The 10,752-nt window shown below is 30.2% G+C and overlaps 2 protein-coding genes across 2 annotated transcripts; both read left to right on the forward strand.

The window, feature by feature from the left end:
* The first annotated feature begins 862 nt into the window (after positions 1-862).
* LOC132730746 (uncharacterized) lies at positions 863-3,363 on the forward strand. The gene is made up of 2 exons (XM_060716730.1): positions 863-962; positions 1,874-3,363. The coding sequence occupies exons 1-2, from the start codon at positions 873-875 to the stop codon at positions 2,147-2,149; spliced, it is 366 nt and encodes a 121-aa protein (XP_060572713.1). The 5' UTR covers positions 863-872; the 3' UTR covers positions 2,150-3,363.
* Positions 3,364-6,527: 3,164 nt separating this feature from the next.
* On the forward strand, positions 6,528-8,089 carry LOC132730742 (uncharacterized). Its single transcript, XM_060716726.1, has 3 exons — positions 6,528-6,773; positions 7,077-7,157; positions 7,758-8,089. Exons 1-3 carry the CDS (start codon positions 6,531-6,533, stop codon positions 8,049-8,051), a joined length of 618 nt encoding a protein of 205 aa, XP_060572709.1. The 5' UTR covers positions 6,528-6,530; the 3' UTR covers positions 8,052-8,089.
* The last annotated feature ends 2,663 nt before the right edge of the window (positions 8,090-10,752 follow it).

A 10,752-nucleotide genomic window follows, 5' to 3' on the forward strand; every position in this document is an offset into this window, starting at 1 on the left:
TTCGTACATTTTCCTATTGTTAATTTATCTTTCAAACAATGCAATAGTAAGATGTATTGTGAAATGCCATATAGGTCAGAATGAAAGTGTTTTTTTAAATCTAATTACTTCAAACTTTCGTTCATAAAAAGTACCTAAATATTTGCACTATGAGTCACAAAAATGGTTTCGTCCGTAAGACAGAAACTCCCAGCAAAAAGTGATTATAGTCATGTACATACAATTTTTAAGAAAACCCTAACGTAAGATGTCATAAATTAAGAGTCATATTTTCCCATATCTTACACCTCAAGTGGACAAGCTCAAGTGGGCGAGTTTATTAAAGAATATGTAAGTGTTTCAAATATGAGCGAGCACCTTTTCTAGACGTTTTCAAGATAATACTATTAAGTGTATTATTTTGTATTGTCACAGCAGACTTGTTACGGCTGTTAAAAATCGCCATGTATTTTTTATTAGAAATGTTTTATAAGTCGTTCAGAATGACAATTTCATTGTGTTTTGTGATAATTATAGTTCTTTGAATAGTAGGACATGTTGCGTGTTTTTTTTTAAATGTTTTGTTTTTGTTTTGTTGTTTTTTTTAATGTCCGTTATATGCTTCATAAACTATGATTCCCTTTCAAAATTTTAAGGACAGTAGCTTCTATTTACAATACCTTTCACGACCTGGCTTAATCACACCAAGCCTGCAACCTTTTAAATTTTGTCGGTCGTTCCTTAGGATTTCTATATTTTCTTTTTCAAAATTGTCTTTGCCTTTTCCATTTTCAACAGTTATTGAAAGTTTTTCCTCCCCTTAATATCAATATAAGAATTGTCGGGATATGTCATCAATAGAATTTTATTAATTGCAGGAACTTGATTGGAATATGTGGGATGCAAATATTGTGCTTAGATACTGTGATGCAGAGAAAAGATTACCCAAGATTTCGGCCAATCTGAGCAAGTGTAAACTACAGGTGAATAATTATTGATTTAACATAGTGATAGTAGTATAATCTTGTATTTAGGTGTTGCAAGTTATCATTTAAATAATTGAATATAAAGATAAAAGTGTATGATTTATACCGCGACACCAGCGTCACATAGTGAGAAACAAATCTTCACTCAGACCACAGGAGCTTGGCATTCTATAAATAATTGGAAAATATAAGCAAATAATTAATAAGAGGGGTATATTTGCCATTATTTCTTTATTATTTGCTTATATTTTTTCAATTATTGCTAGAATGTCAAGCTCATGTGCTCAAACATTTTTTATACCAACTGAGAAATACCAGAGACATAGATAACAGAGATAATGAGCTCCTATATATTCCATTGAACCATCATTCATGCCTATCAAAAAGTGAAAAATTAAGCATGATGTTTCAATTAAAGCTTAATGGATGTAGATTTTATTTTTTATAGCATTCACCTTTTGGAAGTTAAAACTTTTATCTATACACGTTAAAATCTTGATAACTAACTATATGTTATCTATGTCTCTGGGAATACAGAAAATTTATATGGTGTTTGTGGTGTTTCTTTATTTAAAAAATCTACATTTTCATCTTCTAATGTCGGATTCTGCATAAGCCGGTGTCGAGGGGGGAGTGGAGGACAGTAGCTGACACAAATGGTTTGACTTTTTAATCTTGATACTATTGTTCGGTGCTTTACATTTCAAAGTTTGGTTACATAGATTTTAATGTCAAATTGAAGATGTCATATACTTCTTTAATAATTAATATTTTTCTTGCTTCTGCAATAGCGGTTGCTTCCAACAAACGTTGGTTTCTTATCTCGCTCTGATTTGAATAACCACTTTTTGTTCATTGTAATTATTGATATTACTTTTCAATAAAGATTGATTTGCTTGTATTTTTAGAGTTTGTCATTGGTAAAGAATATGCTGAAGTCCATGGACGACAACCTTATGACGTCACTGAAACCATCTTCACAAAAGGAACAACTTCTTCCATCACTTTTAATGGGAGCAGAGCACGCTACAGCCAATGCAATGCTTTTATGCATCAACAGTGACCCGGATTTCCGATTCGAAAAGTTTGAGCACAAAGAAATATCTTTAAGCAATGATATTATGTCAGCGGCGATGTTGATACATAGGTATTTAACAGATGTGACCAATAGCATAGGAAAATGACATACATGTTTATTAGGAAACATTGTACAAACTGAACAACACAATATTAAAAGCAAAAACAAGAAAAAAAAAGAAAAGAAACGACCTGACAATTTATTCTTGTGTGAGTTTTGGACTGTATACAATTCTAGGACAGGAAAAAAAGAACATATACAAAAGGATTTTATTATTTTGCTTGTATATCATTATATGCTGAATTAAAACTTCCTGGACATTTTATCATGCTAAAATAGATAAATTACAAGCACTTTCATTGGCCAGTTTTAAAGATACTGAAAAATGTATAGATAAATGAGAAATTTCATTCATTAAAACGTAGATAACAAGTAGACATAAAATGATTACAAAGGGAAACCGAATCTGATCCATGATAAAACTAATTTATGATAATGACACATTTTGTGGTAAATGTTAATATATCAATAGGATATTAACACACACGAGATGTAAAATTGTTTAGATTTGATTTAACCTCGGATATCTTAATTTCGTGCTTTGATAAATGGATTACTTTAATTATCCTTTCCACGATAGTGTTCGTATTAGAATAATATTATTTCATTGCTCTTTGAATACAAATTAAGAACACTATTTTCACAAAACAACAATTTTAACAAAGGGCCAAAAGGTTGAACAACAAGTTCTAGCAGCGTGAGCAATCACCTTCCCTTGAGCATTATAAGATATAGAAAAGAAAACATTTTTAAACACTAATATGCGCATGAACAATAACAAAGACTAAGACTGATACAAATATAAAGAAGCAAAAAAAATGATATTAATATTTTTTTTTTCAAAAATAAAAGAAAAAAATTGAACGTTTGCTATCATTTTTGAATGTTAAAAACAATCATTTTCCTGCACTTGCAGTATTGTGATGGTTTGTAAGGCTGTTCAGAATTTGTCATTTATAAAAGGAATTGAAAAGAATTAAGATTAGTGGTCATGTCATGGATACGCATAGATCTGTCTGCATCATGCAATCTCTAATTCATACAATCAGAACATATTTACACTGTAAATAAATATATCAAAACATAACCTATTTTCATATAATATGAACAAATAATGCAGAAAATATATTTAAAATATATATCCAGTTGTATAAAAATGATATATTGTGTGATGTGTATGCGTCCGTACGTGTATATATGTATGTTTATATGTTTTATTAATTTAGTTTCATTATAAGCAAATTATGTCTCAGAAACAGATTTTTTTTTAATTTTCTTAGAAGGTGCCAACATACTCGTAAATTGTATCATGTTTAAAACGTTTGATACTTGTAACCTGAAGAAAGTAAATGTGAAAAAAATGTTATAAAAGTAGCAAAATGTAAACAAAGTAGTATTTTGACTTCCATACATAATACTTATTCACTATAATTGTACTTATTGCCAAAAAGCAACATATTAAAAAGATGGTTCAAGTAATTGGCCAATGAGTAACTTTTTGGATACTATAAAATTCACCAAAATTAAAAAAGCTTCTGAGAAATAAAAGCATTTCTGAGGTATAATGAGCTTTTAAACAATGACCATATCAAATTTATCATGCCACATTTCATTTTTGTATTGTCATTTTTTAAATAAGTCGATATTTTATATTGAAGAAAAAAGTAAATGCATTTATATTTAAATTCTCCACGTATTTTGATTTAAATACGACACTGTTTGTATATTATGTCTTTTACATTGTTGAATATCTTATTGCTATTTTGTTTGTAAATACATGCATACAAGTATTATTCAATATATGTATTCTCCACTATTTTTACATTTACTATTTTGGTAACTTTACTTTTCTAGTCTGTGTAGTATGATAACTGTAATATGTGATTTTGTTTCTCGAATTCAAATAAAACTTATATTCTATCATATCTTTTTATCATTGTAATACTTACACGACCCATTTAGAAAGGTTAGAAAGTTGTTACCCATATATACATATATCTAGTTTCTCTCACATGAATTGGTCGTTACATGGATTTTAATACAACAGTAACAAAAAAAAATACATTCTCAGCCGTTGGTTTTAGGTATTTTTCCAATCTCGTCGGACCCTGGCCGTGTGACCAGATCGAGGCGGTTGTCAAAGACGTCTTGACCTGCACCATTAATATTGTAAGGAGGTATGGTTAAAATGTTCAATGAAAAAACAACCTACTTTTTTATTCAGTTCGTCTATGCATATTTCTCAGGAAGTCAAGTAAAATCAGTCGGAAAATGTCGACCAACGCGAACGGATGTGCGTGGGTGTTCGTGTATGTCCGTGGTCGGCAGTGGTAAATGAAAACTAACGCCCAGGCTCATAAGCACCGGCTTAAGTACAACTTAACATTAAAAAACAAGAAACAAAAACAAATGAAATTAAATTAAAAACGGCCGTGATAATTAAACTTTTAAAGTGAAACAAACGGTCTATAACCACTGTCCCTTCCCCTCCAAAAAAAAAAAAAACACAAAAAAAACCCAACAAAACAAAGAAACAAAAGTAACACTACATGTAACAAAACTGTTGCTTACATAAAATATACATATTATCATTGTTACTTTTTATTCATGATTTTGAATAATTGAATGAATTTAATTTAATTAAAAAATATTTTATCGCCATAGAAATTACTAAGATAGTTTTGCAAGGCAAACCAAAGAAAACCACCTTTGTTTATAACGTTTTTTTGTTTTGTTTTTTTGTTGTTGTTTTTTAAACACATGATTAAAACATTTGCCTAATTCGTACCCAGCAGAGATTGAGCAATTGATTTAAGTCATACTGTAATGCTTTTCCGCCAACAAATTTCTAACATCGGTCAATGTCGTAATTAATCGGTCTTTTCCGGGACGTTATTTTTCACATTTTTTGGTATACCTTACTTTAGTAGATATCGTAAAGGAATGAGCGATTATAACTAATCTAATAACCAAGATTTTGATGTTATGTTAATGCAAAATTAAGAAAGTATGTTTAACATTGCAATTCAATTTGATCCATTTGATCAACATATAGCAAAGACTATTGTTCGAGACAGTTGGTATCAATATATCAGATGATATCAATTTGTAGGATTTTGATTTGACCATGTACGTACATTTGTTTATGATAACACCTATCAATTATTATATAACACATCAAAGTTTCCAAAATCCTAGTACATGTACATATACAAGTATATGTATTTCTGTAAGATGAGGTCGTTTTGCGTTCTAGAATTTCCAATATTGGTGGGTTTTTTTGTATATAAAGAATGGACTTACAGCACATATGTTAGTGATGAACAAAGAAGTCGAGAGAAATGTGAGTATAAAAAAATTTTGTTCTTTAAAATAGCTTAAAGTTTTAATTGATGATTAATTAAGAAATTGTCCGGAATACATTTTGTTATAGTTTAGAATAGTATATACTTCTTGTAAACAAAAGTATGTTTTTGTTTCGAAATGATTCTTTTAAATTACGCTAAAATATATTTAGAATTTAATCTGATATTTTTTTTCTTAATGCTTTCCTTTTGTTTCATTTCAATATTTCGCTTAAAATCTTAAATAATGCAATATAAATTAATTTGTCCCCCAACACACACACCCTCAATTCTTACTCAGTAAAATATATCAAGCAATCTTGTTTATTGTGTCATTATATCTGTATGTTTTTATCGCATACATTTGATACATATTCTTGCCACATAGTTTTCAGAAACAAAACAAAAACGACTCTGAAATGTTCAACTCTTTTGTCTCTAATTGATTTTGCTGGGTGTTGTTTTTTTTAATTTCATCTAAAAACCTAAATTTTTATTGTTAAACAAATTATAGACTGCGAAAATGAAAAAGAGAAATAATCCCCATATTGGTAGTGCCAGTTAATAGTTTCTTTCTTTTATCGAAAAAAAAAGCAGGAATTACAAACATGAAACCTCAAATTTTTGGAAATGTATTACATTCTGTGTAGTTTATTTATAGTGTGAAAGTACTATGACAATAACTGTGAGAACCATATCTTTGATTATAGATATAAATACAACTTGGACACATATATGATAGGACATATGATAACGCGGATTTTATTCATGAACGAAATGGAAAGTACAAACTGTCATAGTACATGGACTCTCACATACATTGTATCTGTATAAGATGAACTTTTGTACTTTCACTAACTAATTTACCTATAAAGTTTCCCAAATATCTAAAAATAGGAAAGAAAAGACGCTGATTAACAATCTGGCCACAAAAAACAACATTTGCAGTGTAGCAAAAAGGTTGCATTTTACCGTTGATTTATAATACATTTTTGATAAATTAAAGTCAACACAATTTTATATAAATTAAAAATATAGGTTCATAAAACTTTATTGATCATGTTTTAATTTCAGATAACCAAAATGGGGAGTCTGAAGAGAAGTATATCAAGCTACCTTAGTTCTGAAAAATCAAGAAATGTGCAGTACAGGAGGAATATTTCCGTTCCATGCCCGATTAGTTATAACGAAGCTGAAGACGAAGGTTTTGTCGATGGTGATGAATGCGGTGTCCAAGGACATGCATTGGATCATAACGTTTTAGAATGTCTTATGGACGCTTACGGAGCGTTTACAGAAATATATAAGGCGATTGTAATACCTAATGTAAGTAAAGTATATCAAAACTTTTTCCTGTTTACATTTGCACCCCAATTGTCATTTATCAGATTGGCAATGAGTGCTACAACAAGATTAAAAGTGTATCCAAAAAGTGCTCACCAACATAAAATGCAACCCTTTATTACTTCCGGCAAAAATGCCTGCATAGGATGAAAGCGACAATTTAAATAATATCCAAACATATGACATATTTAACTCAATATTTTTCGAAAATAGATTTAACTTACAAATATTACAAATATTCATCGGTCTTTCAATATTTGCTATCTTATTTTGTTTTCTCTTCAGGAAAACTTTCAACCACGCCTATCCGACGCTGAAATTTTATTAACAGATCTTGCTTATCTCGTAACGGACAGTAAACCAGACGTAAGTATATATCTATATATTTTTTATCCATAAATTCATTCGTTCATTTTTCTTTATATTGTAAGTCAAATTATCATTGTTGCAATAAAAGAATTTAAATAAACAAACTGCAACTTTGCAAACATTTGCTAAAACTGCATACTGCTAGAATATTTTACTGGTGAGGCATTTGTTTTGTGTCTTTAGTATTCTTATTCACTCCAGGACTTTTGTTGAAAATTGAGTATCGTTCAAGCCGGTGCCAGGGGGCATAAGGGATGTTGCATTTTTGCATTGTCCCTCATGTACAGACTCAATCATACCGAGTCTGCAGATTTAATGTTATTTTGCTGATTTAAATGCTTCTGTGGAATCAATATTTTCCACATATTTATTTATGCAAAATGTTTAACTTTGTCCATTTCATATCTAGCATAACGGGCTGAATAAAAGTCTAGGTGAATGATGTTTTAATAACTGAGAATAATTTTAAACTCATATTAATCTTATTAAGGACTTATTCAGCGACTGCACTAAGGTGACAAAATTATCCAATTATATCATGCACATATATCATGTATAAAAAGTGTTCATCTCAATCTTAATTCATTATCTTTTCAGGCTTTGCAAACTGTCTATGACATTCTTAAAAGAATAAAGCAAGCATGTCCGAATCTGCAACAGCAAAACATGACCTTTGCAATGAAGGCTATCCAAAATGCAATCGCTATTCTACATGTAAACGAACGCGATCATTTGGATAATGACGTAATGAGGACGCACTCGGAACGCGATCATTTGGATAATGACGTAATGATGACGCAGTCGAGAAACATCATGGCTGCAGTTATGATAATAAATAAATACTTGAACAATCTGATACACCGAACAAACAGCGAGCATATTTTCTATTAGATAAACATATCCTGAAATTAGACATTTTACAATAGCAAAAGAAATAGAGAATAACAGGTTACTGTCTTTTGAGAAAGGGTTTCTCAGACGAGGTTAGATATGGTCCTGGAAGGGGCGAGGCTTGCCGAGCCCCTTCCGGACCATATCTAGCCGAGTCTGAGAAATCCCTTTCTCAAAAGACAGTAACCTGTTATTCTTTTTATCATGCCTCTATTATGATTTTGCATCTTATTTTTTTAATTCGGGGTGCTAATTTCTGAAAGTACGGTAACCACAAGAGGGTTATACGCCAAAAAAGTAGTCCGAGGGTTTTTACCAATAATTTTATAACACAACGCAATTTTTGGTACAATTTGCTTTAACAATTTATTTACTGTGTATTATCATAAATATTCAGCAAAGTCAATTAAACAATACCAACAATAAACATCATCAGTGCTGATCTGGCGTAGGAACATAGTGTTCTCAAGTCACTGACTGAGAAAGGTTGCTGTTTTCAGACAGGCTTTATCAGGCACTTGTCATAGTAATGGCATGATAAAATATATTTCGTGTTGTCTCACCAAAAGAAAATATATTTTTACTGTACTGGTAGTATTGTTTCAACAAAAGAAAATACATTTCTAGTATTGTTTCAACAAAAGAAATATATTCATTCCAATTACAATTTGAAATTCATTTTAGACAATCACATTTGAAATTCATCTTTTTGCAATCACATTTGAAATTCATCTTTAGGCAATCACATTTGAAATTCATTTTTAGACAATCACATTCGAAACTCATCTTTAGACAATCACATTCGAAACTCATCTTTAGACAATCACATTTGAAATTCATCTTTAGACAATCACATTTGAAATTCATCTTTAGACAATCACATTTGAAATTCATCTATAGGCAATCACATTTGAAATTCATTTTTAGACAATCACATTCGAAACTCATCTTTAAGCAATCTCATTTGAAATTCTTCTTTTGACAATCACATTTGAAATTCATTTTTGAGGCAATTACATTTGAAATTCATTTTGAGACAATCAAATTTGAAATTCATTTTTAGACAATTACATTTGATTCATTTTTAGACAATTACATTTGATTCATTTTTAGACAATTACATTTGATTCATTGTTTAGACAATTACATTTGATTCATTTTTAGACAATTACATTTGATTCATTTTTAGACAATTACATTTGAAATTCTAAAATTTAATCTAATAATCACAAACAAATAGTTAAAGAAGGAAGTATTCATTCAGTCTGTTAATGAGTGATATTAAATGGAGGTATATCATCTTTAATTAATGACCCACTAGCACCGACTTAAGCATTGCCATATCTGTCACTTGTAAACCTCCTTTTATTCGTATACATTGAATTTATTTTACTTTACTTTACACATTGTTCATATTTATGTAAATTAAGGGTTTATACGTCATTTTTAATTAATTAATTTATATACGGGTATCATTCGTCTTTATCAAATCTTCTGGGGTTTTTTAGGGTTTTTTTTAGCAATGTTTTGTTTGTTTTAGATGTTGTTGTTGTTGTTGTTGTTGTTTGGGTTTTTTTGTCGTTTTTTGTGTTTTTGTTGATGCTGTGTTTGTTTGTTGTTGTTTTTATATGAGGGTTGTCGTTTATTTATTTCTATACCTATTGCGTAATGTCAAACTATCCTTAAGATACATGGACTAATTCTTGAGAAAGTCAGAGAAACATTATCATTTGAGCCGCGTCACGACAAAACCAACATAGTGGGTTTGCGACCAGCATGGATCCATGCTGTTCGCTTACAAATCCTATAACAAGTAGAGAAACTGATAGCGAACAGCATGGATCCTGATCAGACTGCTCGGATGCGCAGGCTGGTCTGGATCCATGCTGGTCGCAAACGCATTATGTTGGTGGCAAAATTATATGTTTATTCAATCTTAACGTGTTGTTTAACGGATATACACTATTTGTTACTTGTTAGTCAAAGTTTTGTTGATATTTCGATGTTCTCCACAAGTATTTTATTCCTTGTGTTTTGTACTTAAGGTAGTCTTACTGCAATGCTTTCCCGCCAAAACAAATCTAACATCGGCCAATATCGTAATAAATCGGTCATTTTCGGAATGTTATTTTTCACAATCTTCGGTATTCAATAATTTTTAACCGTTTATAACCGGAATTTAAAACTTAGCAGTGGAGGATAATCTAATGCCCAAGATTTTGAAAAAAAATAACGTTCCGGAAATAAGCGATTTGCTCCGATATTGGCCGATGTTAATTTTATTTTGGCGGGAAAGCATTACAATAAATCTACCTTAAATGTTGCTTCGGCTTTATTTATATCATTGAGAATGAGAAGCTATATCTTAGCTTATTTTGTTATGGAATTTACAAATTAATACATGTATTTATATCTATGTATTTATAAACATTTTTTACAAATAAAAATAGTAAAGAAAATACTTTAAATAAAAATTGTGAAAACAACTATTACACGTTTTCATTTCATGTACTTTAATTGCAATATGTTACAATCAGTTAGTAACTCACTCCAATACCAAATTACTTTAACAGATTTCAAATAAATGAAAAAAATTAAGATTTAGCAATAGATTGTCTATTTGACTTTTTTCTTACGTGGGACCTCCGGTTGTTGACTTTAAACCTCTGGTACCTTACCACTTTTGGATTCGAATTTCGCC

The sequence above is a fragment of the Ruditapes philippinarum genome, unplaced genomic scaffold, assembly GCF_026571515.1.
Source record: "Ruditapes philippinarum isolate M1 unplaced genomic scaffold, ASM2657151v2 ctg3405_1_1_1_1, whole genome shotgun sequence".
NCBI classification, from domain to species: domain Eukaryota; kingdom Metazoa; phylum Mollusca; class Bivalvia; order Venerida; family Veneridae; genus Ruditapes; species Ruditapes philippinarum.

Excerpts from the sequence above, each read along its gene's own strand:
- LOC132730746 (XM_060716730.1), top strand. The coding sequence starts at position 873 with ATGTGGGATGCAAATATTGTGCTTAGATACTGTGATGCAGAGAAAAGA. Across the intron at positions 963-1,873 it reads TGAGCAAGTGTAAACTACAG|AGTTTGTCATTGGTAAAGAA; the intron begins GTGAATAATTAT and ends TTGTATTTTTAG.
- LOC132730742 (XM_060716726.1), top strand. The coding sequence starts at position 6,531 with ATGGGGAGTCTGAAGAGAAGTATATCAAGCTACCTTAGTTCTGAAAAA. Across the intron at positions 6,774-7,076 it reads AGGCGATTGTAATACCTAAT|GAAAACTTTCAACCACGCCT; the intron begins GTAAGTAAAGTA and ends TTTTCTCTTCAG. Across the intron at positions 7,158-7,757 it reads TAACGGACAGTAAACCAGAC|GCTTTGCAAACTGTCTATGA; the intron begins GTAAGTATATAT and ends TTATCTTTTCAG.